Source organism: Diorhabda carinulata, chromosome 4 (assembly GCF_026250575.1).
Source record: "Diorhabda carinulata isolate Delta chromosome 4, icDioCari1.1, whole genome shotgun sequence".
Classification (NCBI taxonomy): domain Eukaryota; kingdom Metazoa; phylum Arthropoda; class Insecta; order Coleoptera; family Chrysomelidae; genus Diorhabda; species Diorhabda carinulata.
Genome location: NC_079463.1, coordinates 18,846,442 through 18,871,063, shown reverse-complemented (window position 1 = coordinate 18,871,063; position 24,622 = coordinate 18,846,442). Strand labels below are relative to the sequence as shown.

Here is a 24,622-nt window from a genome sequence, read left to right as displayed (position 1 = left end):
ACAATCCGTCGAAATCATAATCAAATTTCTATACTCATTTATGTACCACAAATAAAACAAAAAATCACATTCACCGCCCGGAGACTTCCCATAACGAGTGTATAGTCTATACGGAGTCAATTGGAATAGCCAAATAAAAAGAAACATACGGGGTATGCCAAGTTACCAATAAGTCCCAAATAAAAAATGACCTAAATTTATGACGATTAGACCTAGTACAAAACCTCCACTGAATATATCGTTTCTTTCTTCGCACCGCGTCGAGTCCTGTTTGGTTGTCAGCGGTTTCGCGGAATTATTCGCAAGAAGATTCGATGCATGGATATAAAGAGCGGGCGGAGATTAGTACGGGCATTACGAATTTCAAAATGCGGGTTCCGACAGTTTTAATCTTTTTATTTTATATTTTAATTGTTTTATTTTATCGTGTATGTGTTACGTGTTACTGTGTATTCTGATGGATTTTAATTAAAAACGTCCTATTATATGATTATCAAGATATGTATCGTATGATTGTCTATCTTTAAGATATTATTTCTAAAGCATACGATTATTTTTTAATTTCTGGGTCGTACAGTAAAGCAAAAATTACAGGAAACTATATGTGATTATCTTATTAAATCGCATATTCAGGCAATGACTTTGTGGGAAGATAAAATTTGCAGAATAACTACTTCTTGCACTGTTGGAACATTGCTTAATGAAAATATCTTGGAACAAAACAGATATTATTTACAATCTATTGTAGAAGTTATACAGTTTCTGGCAATCAACGAACTTGGTTTTCGGGGAAATTATACATTGGACGAAAAGAGGGAGCAAGGTTTATTTAATAACCTGTTCGAATATACCGTTAAGAAAGATCCAGTCTTGAAAAATATTATTGTTCATATTCGGGAATGTATTGTTAAGGATATACAGGAATCCGATGTTACATGGTTTACCTTAATGGAAGATGGAACCAGAGACAAAAATAATCGTGAAAATATAGCAATAGCTATTCGCTATGTTAAAGGCGGAGTCGCTTTTAACTGTGACTACTACTAGAGATTTAGAAGCAGCAACCTTTACGGATGCTACTTCAAACATTCTAAATGAAACAATATTGATCTAAAACGGCTCTTGAGCCAGTTTTATGATGGCGCTAGTGTGATGAGCGGCAAAATTTCAGGAGTTGCCGCGAGGATCGGAAAAGAAATGAACCGTATGTTCATTGCTACAATCATCGCCTGCATCTAGTTGTTGTAAGAACCATATCAGACATTACTTTTATTCGTCAATTTTTCGATCAATTTTTCGATCAATGCATTATGCTGCATGAGTTTCTACAATATGGTAAAGTAGCTTCCTTATACGAAGGCAATACAATTGGTAGACTTATTGAGCAGTGTTGGTAAGGACAATTGGTCATTACAAGCTTAAAGAATGCAATCAATAATACAGTGTGATCAAAAAGAAATTTGTAATCTAAGATCAACCGAAATTTATAAAAGCATTTTGAAGGAAGCTGAGAATTTGGTAGAAGAAGAAACTGAAGATGTTCTTTCCCGGAAGAGGCAAGTAAAAGTGGCCCACCTAGAGAACTTTAAATTGTCTGGTCCATCATCTTTGCGTCAAAATACAGAAACTGGTCATGCAACTGAGCCATTCAGACCTGAATTTTTTAAAACAATAGACCTAATAACAGCTGAATTAAAAAGAAGGTTTTCGAAAAATGATGAGTTACTAGCTTCGATTGCAGGTCTTGATGAACTAGATGTTGAAAAGATGCGCCATTTACAAGATTTAGGTAAGTCACTAATTAAAAATTAAACATACCTTATGTTTATTGTGAAATTTAATAAAATGCACTGATTTTAGGTATAAAAATTCCTTGCAAAGAAGAAACTACTGCCGTGAAACAATACTTAAAAGACTTCGAAGACACAAACCAGAATCTACTGGAAATACTGAATAAACAACGCCTTTAAAGACACGTATGAGCTGTATGCATCAGTTGCAACATTCGGATGCAGCACATTTTCTATATTGACTGCTATCAACAAGCCTCAAAGAATGTCAATGACTCAGGATGACAGGTTTGGTTTTTCTTGCTTTTGAAAGAAAAAGAACGGAGAACCTAGATATTGACCAAGTCCTTAGAAACTTTAATAGTATGGCAAATCGAAGACTGCAATTATATTGATACCTCTTTTCTTATTTAGATAGAAATTTACTTAATTCCATGTTTCGTTTTATTTTTTGTTTTTAGAGTGTATGTTTGTTATTGTGAAATATTCGTCATATTTTCCTGCAATGTTTTGGTTTTTATGCTTTGTGTTTATGTAGATGGTTTTTAAATTTAACAGAAAATATTAAAGTTTTTGTCTTTTACGAATTTCTTTTTATTACCTTTTTTGATTATCTAAAGGGCGGTATAATTAAATAGAGGGATTTAGGTCAATTTCGAAAACCTGGTGCCCTACATCAAATTTCTGATGCCCTACTTCAAATTTCATTCTAGCTACGGCCCTGCAGGAACAGAAGGAATTAAAAAAGATATTAGGAGGCGGCACCCTGGAATGCGAAGACCACTGCCATTGGAGACAAGAAGGTTTACGACCGGGTTATAGATATTGTTACGGGAATAATGGCTAAAGAGGAAAAAGAAAGAAAGCGTGACGAATAATATATTGGGTTTTTTAATGTGTATGTGTCGTCTATTTTTAATCCTTTATCTATACAATTTTAAAAATTAGATTTAGGCTTTTTTTATCTTTATTTCATTTATACCTCTTTTTAATCTTTTATACGAGACATATTTTTTAAGTACCGTTTTACGATTCCGCCGCCGCAACCCCAAGGTCGCGTTCCGCACATGCGCGCTGGTTACCTACATCTGACGCCTTTACAGTCTGATTCTTCATTGTTTACGTTGTTTAGTGAGTGTTTAAGATGCCTCTCACAATTGTGAGTCCCGCCGATTGTGAATTACGGGCTGTTATACGATTTCTTAGTGCTAAAGGCGTAAAACCGATCGATATTCATCGTGAGATCTGTGAAGTTTACGGACAAAACATTATGAATGATGGAATGGTAAGGAAATAGGTGAGAGCATTTAAAGATGGCTGCACAAATGTGCATGATGAAGAACAGAGTGGGCGTTAATAAAGATTTGGTGCAGAAAGTGGACGAAAAGGAACAGACGCTTCACAATTTCATCATTATGGGACTACTTTCCTCAATATTCTCGTATTGTTTTTATCGCATTGTGATCGTTGAAATACTGGAAATTGTGTTCACGTTGGGTTCCAAAAAGGTTGACGGATTTGCACAAAACCCAACGTTTAATCAGTGCATTGACTTTCCTTGGGCGATACCACAATGAAGATTTTTTGACCAAATTGTTACTGGTGACAAAACATGATTGGCCTACGTCACACTAGAATCGAAACAACAATCCGTGGAATGGCGAAAGTTTAAGCAAACAATCATGTGCACAATTTTTTGGGACAGAAAAGGAGTATTGCTAGTGGAGTTTCGGCCTCGTAATGAGACAATCAATACAGCGTCTTATTGTGAGACATTGAACAATCTGCGTCGTGCAATCCAGAACAAAAGACGTGGCAAGTTGAGTATTGGGTATTGTTTTGCTGCATGACATTGCCCGTCCACATGTGGCTACCCAAACCAAAGATCTCATCAAATCTTTTGAATGGGAAACTCTAGATCATCCTCCCTACAGCCCTAATCTAGCGCCCAGCGACTATTATTTGTTCCTGCACTTGAAGAAACACCTGGGCGGTCAGCGTCTTCAAGACGATAACGAAGTCATAACAAGTTAACAAGTCAAGCGGCAAAATTTTATGAGGAGGGTATTCAAAATTGGTGCCACGTTATGACAAGTGCCTCAATACTCACGGAAATTATGTATAAAAGTAGATTAAAGTAAAAAAATTTTTAAAGTAGGATTAGCTTAGGTTAGATTTTTATCTATACAAACAAAGTTAGGATAAGTTAGGTTAAGTTTCACTTATTTACAATTTCAAAGTAGGTTAAGTTCACGTTTTAAAGCATTTTATTTACACAAACGTTTTGTCCATTTTATTTATATTGTTTCGTCTGCTTATGTGTAGTATGTGGTTTATGTGTATTCATGTCTATTTTATTTAAATTTTATATATATTTATTTATATATGTTTATAGTTTTATGGTTTTTATCTTAAGTCAAAGAAGACAGAAAGCGGAGTAAGGAGAGTAAAGCCGACGCATGTGATGCGATGTTCGCTAAGAACGGTTCCACATGCGTCGGTGGAGAAGAGTCTTTCAAAGATGTTCCCAACCACACCAAAAAAAAAGAGCTGTAAAACCTTGACGTTGATGGAGTGGCTCAGTAACTTCGGGCAGTGAAGACGGACGGGGAAAGAGGAGTGAAGCTAAGAAACAGCTCAAAAAATCCAAAGGAGTAAACCTGGGTAAAATAATCCGTAATCCTACGTTATTAGCCACAGTGGCTATGGGATGAATGGCTGCGCGTAGACAGTCTTGGACGGTGTCTCTGGGATACCAGGCGACCTCCCAGAGTATCTAGCCTTAGCGAGATAACGGCGCATTGCCTCGCCGGACTTCGGCTTCACTCGTGGGATCTTTTATGGAAAATATTAAAAAAACCAAAAACCGCCGTAGGGGGAAAAATATTTCGTCTGAGATAAACGCATCTCTGTCTCATGATAGAAAAAAAAATATACATTGATGAGGACTGTACGTCGTCGTCCAATGGAGACGACAAGAAAATTGATGACGAGGATCACAAATTGGTGCGTGGAATATGTCAATCCATACACACATCACGGACATATTCGATATTCGATATCAGATAAAAACGAAGGGAGTAATAAAGAAAAGCCCAAACAACAGGAAAAAGACCTAACTGGACATTGACAAGTACGTAAGACTACTAAAAAAGGGTTAAAGGAACGTACGAGGAAATACTGAAGGAATATAAATATGCCTCCAGTAAAGTATAAATACCTCGACAAAACCATTCTGGTGGAACCCAGAAATAGAAAATGCCAGAAATGATTATAATAGACTACGACGTAAATACACCCGCGAAAAACAATAATAATTAAAACAGAAATGGCAAGACGGTATGAAGGAACAAAGCAAATTCCTTAAAAGACTAATATTGCAGGCCAAAATGAGATGTTGGAAAGACCTCATAGTAGATTTAGAAAACGACATATGGGGTCAAGGTTACAGGATAGTAACGGGTAAGTTGACAAATAAAACACAAGGCCAGCTAAGAGCGAAGAGGAGGAAAAAGATCCTTCGCACACTGTTCCCGACAATGACCGGTGTGAATAAAAACGAGTACGACGAATATTTACTTACAAGTAAAGTGTAACGAGTATTTAAACTCCAACTAAACCGATGTGAATAAAGTGTTGAGTTTACTTGTGACCGCCAACCCGAGGGTATACTAGCAAGTATTTACTCGCGAGACAACTGAGTTCACAAGAAAGGCAAGTAAATACTTCTATCGTCACACAGACTACGCATCATTTCCTGTTGTGACTTGTTCTGTTTTCGCCGCTAAACTAACCTTGACTCCCCGTCATTACTCACAAGTCAGTTGTCGTTCCCGTTTGTTTTTGTCCTCTTGCAGCTGTATGGATGAAAGTAGTGTGACTTCCGGTTGTGACAATAAAGCTATTGTAGCGTTATTGAAAAAATTTAGTGGTGTGCTGAATAAATCCATATTGCCTAAAGTTGCATCTGTTAAAGAGAAGGCATGGAGATGTTTGGCCGACCAGTTTTCAAAAAACGTTGGGAAGCAAACTAGTGTTGGACAGTTAAAAAAGCTATTGAACAATATGAAAACCGCAGTCAAGAAAAAAACTGATGTCAACGCAACTGGAAATAAACCAATAACATTGTTGTCATGGGAGGCAGATTTCCTAAAAATTTGCGATTCAGACGAGAGTTTATTGCAAAATACCTGGGGCTTCATGCGTTGGATTGGGACCAAGTTCTACGTCGCCATTGCCTGAACTCAATGAGGAGAATGAGAATAGTGAAGACGAATATGACCTCGTTGACATGTTAGCATCAAACCAGCCCATCACACCAGTGACTTGCATACGTAAGAGCGATGCGACGAAGTTGAAAAAAGATAAGAAATTGAAACTCTCAGCTGAAACTGAAGAGACGTCTAAATTGACAACTGGCGAGCTGCAGCGTTTATTATTACTTGAACAAATTAAGCAACAAGACAACAAGACTTTAGGCTGAACATGAACAACTGATGATAACGGAATTGAACCTAAGAGCTGCACAACACAGATGAACGGAGTCCGTTGAACAACGCGTTGTGGTTGAAGAAGACGATGTCTTAAAAGAATTTTTGTTGAAATAAATTGTATCCTGTTTCCTTTCCTGGAATATTCCTTTTTTCTAAAAAAAAATAATAATAAAATAAATAAAAAACAAAAAATGAAATAAGTATATAACATACGTCACGTACACAGTCACGTGACGTATGTCACGTACACAGCTGTACACAGTTTGTCGGGTATGGCATGACCGGTGGAGGGCTCACAGGCTGGAGGGATATGCTCATTTGCTTTTCCAGCAGGCCATGTTAAACCTGACATACTGTAGGCCTATGCGCACATGTGACATACTTATTTAAAAAGATATATTTTTGTTTTTTTATATATTTTTTATTACTTTTTTATTTTATTTTTTCACATATGCGATTGCAATTGGAGTGAAGTAAATAGGATTAAATTTATTTCCATGCCAAAAATGTGTATTTACATCATCAGATTATTACTAATTTCTAAACGTTTTTGATGACCACGTCGTCTATTTATAACTTCATTCCGATCTAAATTATATAGAGGTACATTTTCTTCAGCAACACCATTTTCGATTCCGTCTTCCTCTTCCCAAGCATCATTAAAATGTTTTGCTACATTGTGAAGCACTCTACAACTTATTACTAAATCTGGAACATTTTTGACTGGTGTTCTAACTTGGCTAGAGAGTATGGGAAAACGACGTTTCATCTGGCCAAAAACTCAATTCTCACTCACTCAATTATTACTCTTTCGTGAGCATGGGTCGAATTCTGATTCTTCTCACGAGCATTTCTTGATTCGTCAAAAGGAGTCAGTAACCAAGGAGTAATTCCATATCCGCTATCACCAAGTAGACAAACATCACCATCATATCGGCGCACCACGTCCTGAATTCCACTCACTCGCCAAATCCTGCCATCATGTACACTCCCTAGCCATTGAGCGTCCACACTTGTAATTTTTTCATTAGCGTCACAAGTTATCTGAATGTTTATTGTTATTTTTCCTTTTCTGTTCACATACTCGTCGCCGAATTCCGAAGGTTTCATAATATGCACGTGAGTGCAATCTACAGCACCACTGTCAGTCGGAATGAGAAATTTTGAAGCCCAATCTGCCTTGGCCTGATCCATATCTTCAATAGTGCGTGGAAATTTAATCCAATCTTCAGACTTCGACACTATTTCAACCAATACACTTGAAAATGTTCTGCTGACGGTACTTCTTTAAACCCCCATGTCGTTGGCAACACCACTTTGGAATCCTGGATCCCTAACGTATCTCAGAAAAATTTCCATTTTTTTCCGTGCAGTTAATCATCCACCCCTTGCATCAGTGTTTTCATCAAGAAAGTGCGAAGTGAGAAAATCTACGTTTTCACTTTCAAACCGTAATAGTCCCTTGGATAGATCGGGACTTATCACGCCGGTCTCTATAACGTTTCACACCACGCAGGTTCATAAATGCAGCCATCTTTCGTGTACAAATACGACTGCAAGTCTGGGGTCGGGTTGACTTGCGAATGGACGAGTATTTACTTGCTACAGAAGTATTTACTTGCGTTTATTCACACCAAAATTGGCATTTTTCGGGGTTTTACTAGCCTCTCAAGAATTTATTCGCGAGGAAGAGTAAATACTTGTTTTATTCACTTCAATTTTGGCGTTTACTTGTCATTTTAATATGTTCAAGTATTTACTTGTCCTACTAGTTTTTATTCACACCGCAAAATGAGAACACCGCTTGCGGCCAATGACGAACCTGTACTACAACAGAAACAAATGAGTTTTACCAGCGAAGAGATCGAAATAGCCTTGCAAGTCCTGAATTATTTAAACGAACTTTTAGAACAACAACGGTTCCACGACAGCTGGAAAACAACTAAAGTGGTTCTACTTCCGAAAGAGGGTAAGGACCCAAATGAGGCAGGCAGCTATCGACCAATTTGCCTAATTAACTTTTTTTGAAAAATTACTAGAACGCATGATCACTAATAGATTAGCTGAGGAGATTGACCTTCTACCTCCACACCAGCATGGCTTCCGACCCAAAAGATCAACAGTGTCGGCAATAAAGGAATTGAAGGAAATTGTAAAAAATACTAGCCACAAATGGGGTGTATTTGTGGATATAGATTTTAAGAGCGCTTTCAATACTGCTAAATGGCATAAAATAGTCAAGGCATTTGAAGATAAAGAAATAAGCCCATACTTAACGAGATACATAAAGAACTACTTAAGCGGCAGGAGGGTGGCAGGGCTCGGTGCTTGGATCAGTCCTGTGGAATATAATGTTTAACTGCATCCTAGAGTTGGACTACAGTCCAAAGGTGTCTACCATAGCATACGCGGACGACCTCATATATTATTTTGAAGGAAACAAGGAAAATGAGGTCATAAACAGCAGAGAATACTGTGGCTCTGGACTTGTCAACGAAGTAGCTGCTTTCAAATTCCATGCTATAGAACTGATAAAGAATATTGACAAGGCCTCACATTTGGATATTCTACAAGTAATTTCACAATATGGACTAAAAGACGCTTATCCTAACATCGAAATTGCATTGAGGATATTTTTAACAATTCCCGTTACTGTAGAATCTTGTGAACGTTCTTTTAGTAAACTGAAGATAATCAAGAACTACTTACGATCAAGTATGTGCGAGAACAGGTTGACCAACTTGGCTATTCTGTCCATTGAATACGACCTAGCTTCAAGACTTGAATTTAACATCATCGATGAATTTGCATTGTTGAAAGCAAGAAAAGTACAGTTTTAATTCAACGAACATTTAGCCCTTATACTTTGCATTATTATTCCAGGTTGTAAAAAATACATGTGTTCATTATTTTTACCAAAGGAATAAAAAAGTTATTATTTGCATTCAGACTAAACAATTGTGTTACTATTTTTCCTGAACAACATTTGCCGATCCATTAGTAAGGGGAAGAGCAACTCTACAGGTTTGCAAAGGCGCAGCCTCATCTAGTTACGGCCTTGATAAGGGCTAAGCACACAAACTTAATGAACTTAATAATTTCAAAAAGAGTAAACAAACAAATCTTGTATGGATATTATTAAGGTTAACATGCCGGGGAAGCCTCACTAGCGAAAGTGGGGAAGCTCCCAATACTCTGCGGAGGAATATGACAGTGATATCTCCACAGAAGAGACAAGTAAACAAAAAAATAAAGAAATCTGAGGTCCAACAAGCAAACAGATTGAGCATCGAAAGTGATTAAATGAGCTTATACATTTTATCGACAACTAAATGGACATGCGGAACAGGCTATCTAAGATAATGAACTGAGGAATCCACTTAAAGAAGAAAGGGAAAAACTAAACAAAGAAATAAAAGATAAAAGATAGGGGTTTCAGCATACCAGCTACTCTGAGGTAGTTGCAAGACCCCAGACAACAAATATACAAAAATAAATTAGCAAAAATATTTAAAAACAAAATAATACTCTATAACAGCAAAAAATAATGACTGGCAGAAAAATACAAGAGATCATTACAAAAATTCTAAGTCCAAGAAGATGAGAACAACACCCAAGTCACAGATTGTGGAAACAGCTCAGAAAGAAGACTTAGAAGAAATAATGAAGAATGAAAGTATCAAGAGGGAATTCACATGTGAATAGGGATCGTGTGTGAAATATAGAGGCAGCACTACTGTCGAAGTAAGCGCTCTCTAGTGTTCCTTTGCCGAAGATAGTGGAATCAAAACATTCATTGAAAACAACATAAAATATTTATAAATAATGGAAAAAATAATAAAATATGGTTTTAAACCAGTTGTCAATAATATTATACGTGGCCAAAATTATGAAAAAGGGAAAAAATTATTTAACTCTAATCATGTCTATGGTGTAGTTGAAAAACAAAATAATTTTGCAAGTGTCATAACCGCGTCATAAAGTCGTGCTACAAACAAGTGTGTCAAATACTTATAATGTGAAAGTTTGGTACGTATAAAAATTAAAATAAACTCTTTATTGCAATTAAATTGAAATTCTCAGTAATGTAGATATGTTAATTGAAATAATAATAAAAATATTTTATTTTAGCTTGGAAAGAATCGAAACATCAGTAATGCTGTATATACCTGTAAAGCAGGTCTGGGAGGTAAATGCAAACATATCAGTGCGTTGATTCATTATGTAATTCTCCAGAAAGTTCATCTTCAAAAACAATTCACTTGCAAGAATGGGGTAAGCCAACCCAACGACAACTCCTGGGATACGGTAAAGGTCAAAGAATGTCGAAGCTCGGTAAAGAGCCGACACAGCCTTTGTGCCGAGAAGCATTAAAATTGGAACCTATCAAGATTACGACTGCTAACTTATCGGACTCATTCACCAACACACCTCTTGGAAAAATGTTAAAACTTGAGGAAAAGGAAAATTTTGTTGTTACACCAGCTGAATCACTCTTGAAAACGATCCAAATGAAGATGAAGCAAACGCTTACGGAAAAAGCAGAGAAAGTTGTGAGTGATATATTTTTGCTACAATCTGTAAATCAAAAATACAGTGTAGAAGTAGTCATAACCAAAAATTTATATACGTTTTACAAACAGAATGTTTGTTGTTATTTTAAAACTGCTTTAAATTTGAGTGTTTCAACCATTGAACAGTCAAACAGTAGCGAGTGGTTTAACAACGTCCTCTACGGATAACTGCCCGCAATGCGTACAAACTGAAAGGCCATCGTTTCAACGTAGAAAAAGTAATGACAGATTTATTAAATCCAAAGATTACTCAAAATGTTGCGATGATATATGGGAAGAAAAATGAAGATGTAGCTTTGAAAGAGTATAAACAATTACATGATCCGAAGTGGGAGGTTGTCAAAGTCGGAGTGATAATAAATCTGCAACAACCATGGTTGAGTTGTTCTTCAGATGCTATTCTAGTATATGGAAAAGAAGCTTGGCAAAAACAACTGGTTGAAATAAAATGTCCATACACCTGCCGGAAAATACCTGTTTGGGACAACGAACTTGTAAAGTCGAACGTTCCCTACTTGAAAACAGATGAAAATGGGTTATATTTAAATCCCAGTCATTCAATTTATAATCAAGTTCAGCTCCAAATATATGTGACCAACATAAGTTATTGTGTTTTATATATTTATTCACCACAAGGTAGTGTGCTACTGAAAATCCAACGAGACAACGAGCTATTGGCTAACTTAATTCCGAAACTGGAACAATTTTATTTCAGCGAATATATCCAAAGATTACATGCTAAATTCTATACTAAATCTAAGTAAAATTACTGTTATTAGCAAAATCAACAAGTTCTTGTTTATAATTATATTATGTATTGCTCAGAGAGATAACAATTTTCCATCGATGTCAAGTTACATAACTCTGATTTTTTTAAAATCTAGATAGAATTTAAAAATAATGGTAGTAATAAGTTTTAATATTTTTAAAATTTTATTAAAATATTTATTTACTTAAAAATATATTGACTTAATTTATAAGTATTTAAAAAAAAACTTTAAAAATTTTAAATTAGTTGAAAAATTTTATACTAAATGTGATAAAATAGAAATATTTAACATTAAGAAAACTATTACTTAACTTACACTTACCTGATGTTCAAATAATAATAATAAAAAATATTAAACATTTAATTTTCATTACTTTCTATAATAAAAACATTTATATAAATATTATGTATCGATTTATTTAATGCAATTCCTAATTCAATATATTATTTACAATTTTTCTCAAAAAATTTTACTCAACTACTTCTTTCTCTTTAAACAATAGTTTCTGAACATTAGTTAAGGCGCAGATGACAAAAACTATTTCATCAATATGAGGAAATAACGAATTTGGTACTTTAGATAGAATTTTAAAGTCCTTGATTCGTTGATTAACGCGTTCAATATGTATCCTTACAGAAGCGATGTTGTATGTTTCGTCTACTTCTTCTGGGGTAAATTGATCTTTTTGATCAAAAGGAGGCATCACAAAAACAGTATTTTTATTTTCTACTTGGGTTTTTATCTGTGGAAAGCCTTTATCAGCAAGAACTACATCACCAGGCTCAATTAAATCGACTAAACCACAATCATTCGTTATATTAAAGCAATCACCATAACATTTAGAAATAACTGATAAATCCACTTGGCGTACAAACCCACCATAAACTTCACTGTATGATGATGCTTATATTCTCAATACATTAATACCCTTTGATTTACTTCCGGAGTTATTTCGGTATTAACTTCCGTGCAATCAATTATGACACGAGTTTCTGGGTAGTGTCGTTTGAATGATTCTGGTAGAGATGCTTGTATACTTGGTTTAGAAGGCCAAAAAATAAAATTTTTCAGTAAAATATTCAATTCTTGTATATGCTTTACAAAGATACTATGTGCTGAAGTTCGATGAATATTAAACTATACTGAAAGTGCCGTAAATGATAAATCAGTTTTTAATTTCATTAATGTAATTAATAAACTGGTTTTTTTATCTATTTTCGAGGCTTTACAGTCTGGAAGTAAAATTAAGAGATATGAGAAAATTGCCAAAGACACGCCCGTTAAACTGCTCTTCCAGGAAAGATGGAAAGAACGTAAGACGGATGTAACGGATGTTCCGATTTTTCGTTGTTGATAAAATGAGAACTACAAATTCTCGTATTTTTATTTGGTTCCCAGTCTTTTGGATTTTCTCTAAAAACAAAACAAATTAAAAGGTTGAGTTTCTATTATTACATAAATATTAATAACTTAACTATTAGAATTATAGTTTTTTATATGCCCGAGTTAATCTGAACTTTTACTTTAATTTTGTAATGAATTGTTGATTAATACTGAACTTACACATAATTTTTTACTTTTATCAACTGTTTACGTTTTGCTATTTTCCATGCGGCTCCAAACATGCTATCTGGGAATTTATAAAATTTCACTTTCACATCAACACCACGTTTTTGACGTGATGTATTATTACAACCACGGATATAGCAATTCTTTCTTGAAGCTGACATAATTAAAATAATATCAATTAATTTTAATATTAATTATTAAAAAATAAATCACGTGTAAAAATTTAATAAATGATGCCAATTACTTGAGATATTCACCACTAGTTGGCGTAAAAGTCTAGATGCTCGATCCCTATTACCTATAATCTGTTTCTTATTGTCTGACATCTAAGAAATTTATTCACTACTTAATTTTATACCCGATCTGATATATAAAAGTAATATAAATGTAAATTCGGTTAGTTAAAACAACTAACTCACCTTCTTACATTTGTAGAGTACATGCAGTTAAAACAATAAATTATTTTTAAAATAATCTTGTAACACAACTATTCTGACTGAATATTTCATTAATTATCTTGAGAATTTGGCGTAGATCAATTCTTGGGAGACATATTAACAAACCATTACTTTCTGATTTTCGAAGTGTTTATAATAACATTTCCAAGAAACATTACAATAGGTTCCTACTAGGGATTGTCCTAATGACAACTTAGAAATTTTGCAGGTATATACGGTGAAACTTGGTCTCGCCCAAATATGTATAATTTGTTTTGCTTAGAGTCGCTTACGTTCCATGAATGTTAACTGTGTTGTGAAAAATGTCTTCAAGTTTTACCCCAGTAAAGTGTAAGAGCCTGCTTAGTATTACAAACGAAGACTGTTGTGTTAAATGTGCATGAAGCTGTTAGAAATATAGTTTCGACATGTTCCAATATGACAGAAGTTAGTGAATCTACTATTTACAGGCTTCGAAGAGAGAGGAAAAATGGAAATATATCTCCACCTAAAAAGTCAAGAGATGGCTCAATGGAGGACATTCAGTAAAAAAAATTGGAAGGACAAAACCAGTCGTCAATCTTTCATAGAAGGTTTATCTACTGGAAAACTCCTATCGGTAAAGGTCGTCGATTAATCATAACGCATATTAAATGCAATCAAGGGTTCGTTGAAGGTGGTTTACTGGAGTTTCAGTCAACATCAAACAAAGACTATCATGAAGAAAAGACTGCAGATGTTTTTGAAGAGTATTTTCCGCCAATGGTCGAATTAATTCCAAATAATGCTGTAATCGTTATGGGCAATGCCACTTATCATTCGCGATTAACAAAAAATGTTCCATCTACCTCTTGGAGAAAAGCTGATATTAGAAACTGGTTAATCGTAAAAGATATACCATTTGAAGATGATATGTTGAAAAAAGAACTTTTAAAGGTTGCTTCAGATCACAAGCTACAATTTAAAAAGTTTGTTATTGATGAAATAGCCAAGAATGGTGGGATACCAGTGCTTCGTTTGTGAATTCAATGCGATAGAGTTAATATGGGCCCAAATGAAAGGCTATGTAGCTAGACATAATAAAACTAAAGAGAACTGGAGAGATGCTGTGAATTATGTAATTAAAGAGAAAGAGAAAATGTGGGTTTCAGATAACCTCATAGAACAAACTATAGAACCGATAGTGATCTCTCTCGACGAGTCTTCGGATGACTCTTTTATGGCCAGCGAAGAGGATGATACTATAGAGCAATCCAGATCACGTGACCATATATGGCCGTTCAGGGCAAACATTCTAGACAGACACATCAGTTTTGTATTGCCTATTCAATTGTAAACAGTGCTCAAGGCTTTTTTGGTCGAATTAAGTAGTACATTTTGTTTCAATTTAGTATATTTTATTAGTATTTAGTATATTGTTCAATTGATTAGTAGTAGAAAAACTTATTTGAAAATTGATCACTAATATTATAACCAGATATAAATGCAAATTGTTGTCTCTACATTACATTACTGTGATTGATTTGGTCCCCTAAAGTGTTTTTCAAACAAAGAATTCTCCCAGATTTGGAGTTTTGAAGAGAAAAGTCAGAAATTTTACTCAAATACACATGAGCAGAAGTGAGCCATTTTTGTTTTTGTAATGGAGTAGATGATGGTAGACCAATGATATTATGTGATGATGCAGATTGTGAGATAAAATGGTTCCATTTTGACTGTGTAAATTAAAAAAAATTCCCTTCGACCTATGGTATTGCAGTAATTGTTTAAAATAAGTTTTAATTTTGTTTTTGCAATGCAATTAAAATAAATAAAAACCATTTAAAATTTGTGTAATCTATCATCTGATTTATAAGCGGTTAATACATAATAATTGACTATTTCCAATATAATAACGTTGGTATTAGTTAATGTCCTTATTTTATTGTTTAAGTATAAGATAGCTTTGTTTATTAATGGAACTTTTCTTGACAATAAAGCATATTTTTTTCTTTCTCTAACTTATTTAAGTAATAAAATATAGTAACTAATTAAAAACTGGATATAAATGAGAAATCAAAAAATATTCTAAAAGCATTTATTTCACTGCAAAACGGTATATCTGAGAATTTCTTATTTCTAAAAAACGAGAAGGCGCTTTTTTGAGGATTCCTCTCTACTCAGTCTGTATCCCGTTCTTTCTGCAGAACTTTCCACCACCATATTGTAGAAAATAAACAAATTAATTAATGTACTTATTTTAAATATATTACTTAAAGAGGTACAAATTGTGTTCTTCATACTTTTTTGTTAACATACTTATTGGAATTGTACAATGCAAAATATTGAATTTATTTTTTATTACCTATATTGCATATAGGATGCAGTTGATTTTTACCCTTTGTAAATGCTGGTGTCACTAGCTTGACTTGAAGCTGACCCAATGACTCCTTTATTAAAAAACCTCTGTCAGCCAATACAATATCCCCTGGAATAATATATTTCAAAAAATCTGAATTTTCCTCAATTTGTTTGTCAGAAGCCCTCCCTTCCCATGCATTACTTATAAAACTTATTACACCCTGAGGTGTAATTCCGATCAAAAATTTTATAGAATAGTGATGCTGATAATTTGACCAACACTGTTGTTGTGTAATAAATATAAATAAATAAATTTGAATTATGAAAATTAAACTATATTTTCTTCAATTAATTTAATTTAATAAAAATAAAAATGAAACTTGTTAATAGGCCTAAACGAATGAATTTTATTTCAACTGTAATGTTGACCGAATATAATTGAATAAGCAAAATGAACTAATATCGTAATAATAATGCGTGATAGACCGGGAATGGATTATGCGCGATGGACAAATACTATACAGAAAAACCCAATTGGAAGCGTTTAAAAGCTGAATTCGTGAAACCTGCGCCAATTGAAGGTCAGAGTGTACATAAAATAACAAAATAACACGTATAAGAAAAATTAGGAAACAATATCAAAAATTTGGAATATATGCAGAGCGGCAGAGTTTTCTGCATGAATACTGGGAACTCAAAGCTGAGTATATAAAATTCAAAAAACAAAATAAAAAGCTGGGAGAAATTTGTTGAGAAACACCTGCAAATAGACGTGTGGGGAATACCGTATAAAATAGTAACAAATAAAATCAACTGCCCTACAATGCTGCATAAACTCAAACTCCCTAATGGAAAATATACCAAAGACTGGGAGGAGTCTACGGAATATTTGCTCAAAGTACTTCTACCTCAGGATAACTTGGGCACAGAAACTGGAAACCAAAAACTGCTAAGGCAGAGAATGGTTAAAAGTTATGAGCCCTTGGAGTCCAATTCGAGGAGATTTACGGAAGATGAAGTAACCATATGTATGCAGCAAAGTAAAAGAAAGAAGACTCCGGAGCCAGTCAACATTCAAATCGAGGAACTTCAAGCATTAGATCACGAAGTCACAGGAATACTATGTGCTATCTACAATGAATGTATACAACAAGGAAAGTTTCCCAACATATACAAATACGCAAACATTGTAATAATAAACAAAATCGTAGAGAAAGATCAATCACTGCCAAAAACCTAGAGACTAATCTGCTTGCTCAATACTATGGGAAAAATCCTTGAGAAACTACTATGCGATAGATTGCAAGAAATAAGGGAAATTACAGGATTAAACCCTAATCAGTATGGGTATCTGAAAGGCAAATCAACAGAAGATACCATAGAGTAATGCAGACAATTCATGATACTCGTTATACGTTAATACCATATTTATCGATATTTCTGGTGTATTTGATAATTTATGGTGGTCAGTATTGTTCGATAGATTGAGACAAACACAATATCCGAGAGAGCTATATAACACCTTTAAAAGCAACTGTCAAGACAAATATGCAACGCTGCACTGTCCAAATAGAGAAAAAACGAGGCAGCTAACAAAAGGATGCCAGCGAGGGTCAATATCTGGTCTCATTTTTGGGATCTCATGATGGAAGAACTACTAAACTAACTACGAAACATTTTAATATAGATTCTCATTCTATTTTTTTATTTTTATTTTTATTGATACTATCACTAGAATAAGAGATTTAAAATGTTACAATGTTACAAATAACAATTACTATTGCATGAAAAATGAATTAATTGCATGTTAACTAAATCATAAATTACCAAAAAAAAAATTGCATGGTAATTAATACTAATAGCATGACAATTGTAAGAAGAATGTAGATATAGGAGTAGATTAGATATTAAAAATTAATATTTTGCATGAAACTAATCGCGTATTATAAATAGGCCAAAAAATGCTAAATATCGCTCTTGCCAATAATACTGGTAGTATACGGATTGAAGATGTTCATAATATTCATATTTAGAAAAATTAAAACTTGAGAGAATTTTACTATTTCAGTGAGACAATAACAGGATGCCTCCTATAAATATATTATATCCCTGTATATTTAAAGAGGTATATTATTTAATTGGAATTTAGGATAGTCTTGTAAGCATTCATTGTTTGATGAGCTAGCGATTTCTTTTGACTTTGCTAGTTTTAATGATTCTTTTAGCGAATGTTGTGTTTTTTTTTGTTTAAGCAAATCATAACATTAGAGGTAATAATAACAGAGTATTTCATAATAATATAGATAACCCTAATACGACTATAAATTGTGAAATTTCAGAATATCCTAAACTTGCTGAACTATTCTGACCAATCAATCCAAAAACCACCAATCTAACGTAACCTAACCTTTTACTCTAAATGGATTGAATTTTGTTGAAGGAACTAAATTGACATTCTCATTAAGAGCGGTTCTCACTAGGCGATTTTTATCGGTCAACTAAAAAACGCTTCCGAATAGAACAATATTCGCTTCATGAGAACACTGTTTCAATAAAAGTTGATCAACTTTTGTTGACCGATAAAAAGTTGCCCAGCTGTCAACTTTTGTTTTCAAGTCGGCTTAATTTTTGAGCGAGTTGAATCTTGTTGAACTTGAGAACGAGCCAGCCCGACTCGAAAGCGATTAATCTTTGTTTATATTTTTTTGTGTGTGATAGGTACCTAGTGCATGAGCAAAATGGCTTCGTCTAAAAGGGAGTTTAAATGGAATGATACTTTAACCTTCAAGTTTCTAGATCTTCATCAGCAGCACGAATGCCTTTGGAATCAAACCCTTGTTATTTACAAGAACAAAGATGTCAGAGATACTGCGATTCAAGCAATAATTGTCGATATGGAGTGCGAAGGCTTAAGTAGTGACGATATAAAAAACAAAATAAAACTCAACTTGGTTTTAAAGTCTATGAAAAGTGGGGCTGGAAGTCCTGACATTTATAAGCCCATTTATAAGGCTAGTCTGGTTCGAAAAAGCAGATAGTTTTCTAGGAAATATATCAAGCACCCGAGACAGCAGCTCTAATTTGGTAAGTGTTCGTTTTTTTCTTCTTTGACAAACTAAAAATTAAATAAATTATCATAATGAGCCCTTGATCAAAAGGTTTCTAAATTAAAAAGTAGGATAGGCAAGGAAATTAAACAAGCATAAGTTAGGTCAGAAAAGTTATATTTTCTACTTTATATTAAATGACGTTTTATTAAAATCGTAATCAATGAATCATTTTGTCTTGCCAAGGCTAGACTCACCAGCACTAAAGTAATCAGCATAACTTTCTCGCAATGAAGCAGCATTTCTTGAATAATTATTACTACCGAGTTGTCGTACGTTTTGTAGCGCTTGATTTGTTTGGCAACGAGATTGCCACGCGTCAGTGGGTGTGTAACTGTGAGATGAACGTGTTCGTAACCAATTATGCAATGCACAACAAGCTTTGATAACCTCATTGACCTTATCAATATTTAGCGCTATAGGCTTATCAAATACTCTAAATAGAGACACCAAAATTCCGAATGTATTTTTCACAATTCGGCGCGCTCTGGATAACCTATAATTAAAAATTTTTTGTTTTTTTGTCAGTTGTGCATTTCTTCGCCATTTTGTGGAAACTAAAATGTTTTCTTGTAACGTATCATTCAATGATGACTTGGCAAAAACTGCTGCGTCATTAGCTCGCCCATTAGTCTCAACATCAACATAACGGAAACAATAATTTGCATCAACAGTCGCTAACAATATCACACTAAATGTCCCTTTATAATTATAAAATTCGGACCCTGAATTTGGCATTTTTTTAATAACGACGTGCTTCCCATCAATTGCACCGCAGCAGTGGGGAAAATTCCGACGCCAATAAAATTCATCTTGTATTTCCTTCCATTCTTCCTGTGTTTGTGGTACCTGTAATAAAATTTTATATTTCAGGATATAGCAACAACCAACATATGGATCATAACAGTGACGATTCGAGAGGGGGCGTATCTCAGAAACATGGCAGTTGTGAAGGGACTACACCTACATCAGCTTTACCGAGTACATGAAGAAATATCCAGTTTTTTGTTCCGAAACCGATTCGCGCACCTCATGCTATCCAAAAACAATCTTCGCAAGTTTCCCGTAAGCGCAGACTGTATAATATGTATTACTATTATGTTAAAAGAAAATTGGCTGTTTTGTTAGACTTACCTTAATAAATTCTTGCAAGGCACTGTATATTTCTTCTAAAACGTTTTTCATAAAGTTGGAAATTGTATTTTTTGGATCTCGGTGTAGGTATGCAAGGCTGGAATATGAGTCCCCCGTTGCTAAATATCTTAAAGTGATTTGTAATTTTAGTTTTACAGAAATAGCTTCTCGCATGTTAGTATCCTGTTTGATAATTTTTGGCCGGACTTTGGAAAGAAGTTCATTGAACATGGCCTCGCTCATACGCAGAAAGTTCTTGTATCCAGCTTTATCTACGATCGCTAGCTCTTTTAAAAGCATCTGTGATGCTCCTAGTCGGTCGCTCCTAGATATCAACTCCTCACCCAACATTTTCTTTTTTTTCTAAATATCTCTATTCTCAATATTATTTTTATTCCCTCAAATAAAATATTTTTAATTTCCCGTACACACCTCTGCACTACTTTATATGGAGCTGTTGAATTTCTCTGAGCAAAATTGAATCCTATTTTACAAATTATTTTTTATTTTAGTATTTTAACATTATGCTTAGATTTTATGTTTAAGGAAACTTAACATTTAGTTGAAAGATATTTTAGAAAAGGAAAAGTAAGTCCTACCTCTGTTTTATGACCCCGGACACATGGGTTACACAAAGGACTTTTTTTACTTTTCGGAGTAATGCATATATTTTAGTAAAACATCTGTAATTTTACGATTCTTAAGGAGAGGCTTAGACCTCATTGTAAATATTTTATTATTAGTTTTTTTTAGTTAGTACAAACCGACTCTTTCAAGCGTGAGGACGCTTCTCGAAAACGTAGTCTTTTAAATAAAGACTTAATATATGAATGTTAACCACTGTGTATTTCATTTATAAATATAAAACCTAATAATCACGATTACCTATCCATAACTTTCAACAGGTTATGGGCCCAGATAACGTGAAAAATTAAATCGTTAAAATAGTGAACTTAAATAATAATTTGTGATCGAAATCAAACTTGTAAAAGTACTTGTTAGACATTCCACAATTAAGTGATAATTGTAGTGTGTGTATAAAAATATTTTAAATAGAAGATATATTAGGTGAATTATTTTATTGTGAGTGAATTGAGATAATTCGACACAATAAAAAATTCGAACTTAAATTCGCAAAGAGGAATAACTCCTTTTAATGGACAGAATTATAGTATTTGGAAGAAGAGAGTGCGCCTTCTGTTGAAAGAGCACCATATACTCAGCATTATTGACGAAGAAATTCCTGTGTTTCCAAATGATAAATGGAATAAAAAGAATGACGTTGCCCATAGTATTGTCGGTTCGCTTTTGGCGGACTCGCTGCTTCATTTTACGGATGTGACATATGCTAAGAAAAATTAGATTCTGTATATGATCGAAAAAGTCTTCCAACACAAATGATGATGAATCAAAGACTTTCAGAATTAAAATTAGCGCCTGATATGCCACTAAGAGAACACTTTTCAATTTTTGATACGTACGTAAATGATCTGCTAGCGTCTGGATCAATAATAGATGAAGCAGATTCCGGAGCATCCGATCATATTATAAACAGAGAAGACATCGCCAGAACATTTGAGCCACTTGAAACACCAATTAAAATTTTGGTTGCCAAGAGCGAGCAGTACATTTCAGCAACCAAACGAGTTTCAATTAATGTGACAACCAACAAAGACGTAAAGGTGACAATTGGAGAAGTTCTTTACAGTCCAGAAGTCCCATACAATCTACTGTCGGTTTCCAAGCTCCAAAAGTCAGGCATGGTCATCTTGTTCGATCAGCATGGAGTAAAGATAAGTAAAAATGGTACACTTCTCATGCATGGTAAGCCACTAAATAGTTTGACGCAAATAAACTTTACTATTGAAAATTACGAAATAAATTCTGTCGTCAAAATACTCGACAATAAGAAAATAAATTATGACATTTGGCATAAGAGATTAGGTCATATAAGTAAGGATAAATTTGTAAAATTAAAGATACATAATATGATAGACGATTTCGAAGAAATAAAAGAAATTAATCCGATTGATAAGATATGTGAAGCTTGTATTAATGGCAAGCAAACTCGATTACCTTTCAATAAAGTTAAAAATCGAGATCATGTAAGAAGACCATTGTTTATTGTACATTCTGATGTATGTGGTCCAATCACTCCGACGGCACTAAATGATAAAAATTATTTTGTCTTATTTTTTGATCATTATACTCATTATTGTGTAGTATATTTGCTTAAACATAAATCAGAGATTTTTTCAGTATTTAAAGATTTTGTCGCGAAAAGTGAATCACATTTCAATCTCAAATTAAATTACTTAAGATAGATAACGGTAGAGAATATTTATCAAATGATATGAAAGATTACTGTAAAAATAAAGGCATAACTTATCATTTAACAGTTCCGCGAACTCCTCAATTAAATGGCGCTGCTGAACGTATGGTTAGAACAATTACAGAAAAAGCTCGGTCAATGATAGCTGGATCTTGTTTAGATAAAGTTTTCTGGGGTGATGCAGTTTTAACAGCAACTTACTTGATAAATATTATTCCGAGTAGAGCATTAAAAATAATGAAGACACCTTATGAGTTGTGGCATAGCAAAAAGCCTTTGTTTAAATATTTAAAAGTATTTGGTTCTACTTTATATGTACATGATAAACTCAATAAAACTAAATTCGATAATAAATCTTGGAAAGGTGTACTGGTTGGTTATGAACCAAATGGTTACAGAGTATGGGATGTAGAATCTCATAAACATGCCGTTGTAAGGGATGTTATTGTGGACGAGACAAATTATATGGTGTCTCGGCCAGGTATAAAATCTGACAGAACAAATAAGGGTTCCGCAGATGAAACTGATTCATTTGAAGTTTCAGTGATGGAAAATAAATCTGGTAATGATGAACCAGATAGTTTCAATAAATCTGATATTGAGAAATCAGATAGTGTATATAAATCTGATTATGATAAATCAGATAATGTATCTGATATTGAGAAATCAGATAGTGTATGTAAATCTGGTAATGATGAACCAGATAGTTTCAATAAATCTGATATTGAGAAATCAGATAGTGTATATAAATCTGATGATGATAAATCAGATAATGTATCTGATATTGAGAAATCAGATAGTGTATGTAAAACTGGTAATGATAAACCAGGTAATGAATCTGATAATGAGAAATCAGATGTACTCTGTGATCCCAAAAATAAATTTCCAAGATTAGAAATAGAAAATAGTGATTTTGACGCCAGTCGTCGGAGGAGTGAAAGGATCAGAGGTCTTCCGAAAATATCATATGATGAATCTGGTAGTCCAGAAGAATGTATGTTATCAGCTCAAATAATAATAAGTGCTGTACCGAAGTCAATGAATTTGGTAGTCCTTGTAAATATAAAGCTCGTTTAGTAGCAAGAGGTTTTAGTCAGGAATATATGGTAGACTATGACGAAACTTTTGCGCCAATTGCTAGAATATCTAGCTTTAGATTCATTGTCGCTTTTGCCAACCAGAAGAATCTGTTACTACACCATATGGATGTAAAAACAGCATTTTTGAATGGCAAATTAAAAGAAGAAATTTTTATGAGAGTACCTGAGGGCGTTCAATGTAAAAATGGTCAGGTCTGTAAATTAAACAAAGCACTTTATGGTTTGAAGCAGGCAGCCCGGTGTTGGTTGGAGGTATTTGACAAAACTTTAAAATCAATGAATTTTCAAAATTCTCCAGTAGATCGGTGCATTTATATCTTAGATTTGGGGGATATTTCCAGAAATATTTATGTCGTACTATATGTTGATGATCTTGTTATTGCCACTCTGAATAAAGATACGATGAATAGTTTAAAAGAATATTTAATGCATAAATTTCAAATGGTAGATCTTAAAGAAATAAGATTATTTCTAGGTATAAGAGTTTCCAGAACAGAGTCAGTCATAACATTAGATCAAAGTGCGTATGTAAAAAAACTTAACATTTAGTTGAAAGATATTTTAGAAAAGGAAAAGTAAGTCCTACCTCTGTTTTATGACCCCGGACACATGGGTTACACAAAGAACTCTTTTTACTTTTCGGAGTAATGCATATATTTTAGTAAAACATCTGTAATTTTACGATTCTTAAGGAGAGGCTTAGACCTCATTGTAAATATTTTATTATTAGTTTTTTTTAGTTAGTACAAACCGACTCTTTCAAGCGTGAGGACGCTTCTCGAAAACGTAGTCTTTTAAATAAAGACTTAATATATGAATGTTAACCACTGTGTATTTCATTTATAAATATAAAACCTAATAATCACAATTACCTATCCATAACTTTCAACTACCAATTTGGTCCGATCGATATTTCAACCGTGTGAACGCAAATCGCTTGCGATTTTTGTCGGCCAACAAACATCGTTCAATTAAA

General features: G+C 33.9%; 2 protein-coding genes across 3 annotated transcripts; one reads left to right on the top strand and one right to left on the bottom strand.

Annotated features, from left to right (window-relative positions):
- Window positions 1-137: 137 nt before the first annotated feature.
- LOC130892773 (uncharacterized) lies at window positions 138-18,955 on the top strand. 2 transcript variants are annotated; one of them, XR_009059097.1, is made up of 3 exons: window positions 138-1,789; window positions 1,861-2,078; window positions 18,763-18,955. XR_009059097.1 is itself a non-coding variant. In XM_057798381.1 (2 exons), the coding sequence occupies exons 1-2, from the start codon at window positions 1,426-1,428 to the stop codon at window positions 1,968-1,970; spliced, it is 474 nt and encodes a 157-aa protein (XP_057654364.1). In that variant the 5' UTR covers window positions 138-1,425; the 3' UTR covers window positions 1,971-3,333. The 2 variants fall into 2 exon arrangements, 1 of the variants encoding a protein (XP_057654364.1); XM_057798381.1 differs by lacking the exon at window positions 18,763-18,955 and having other exon boundaries at window positions 1,861-3,333.
- A 293-nt stretch (window positions 18,956-19,248) lies between these two features.
- Window positions 19,249-20,485, bottom strand: LOC130893004 (putative nuclease HARBI1). The gene is made up of 2 exons (XM_057798765.1): window positions 20,215-20,485; window positions 19,249-19,929 (listed from the first exon to the last, which is right to left on the bottom strand). Exons 1-2 carry the CDS (start codon window positions 20,455-20,457, stop codon window positions 19,249-19,251), a joined length of 924 nt encoding a protein of 307 aa, XP_057654748.1. The 5' UTR covers window positions 20,458-20,485.
- Window positions 20,486-24,622: the final 4,137 nt, after the last annotated feature.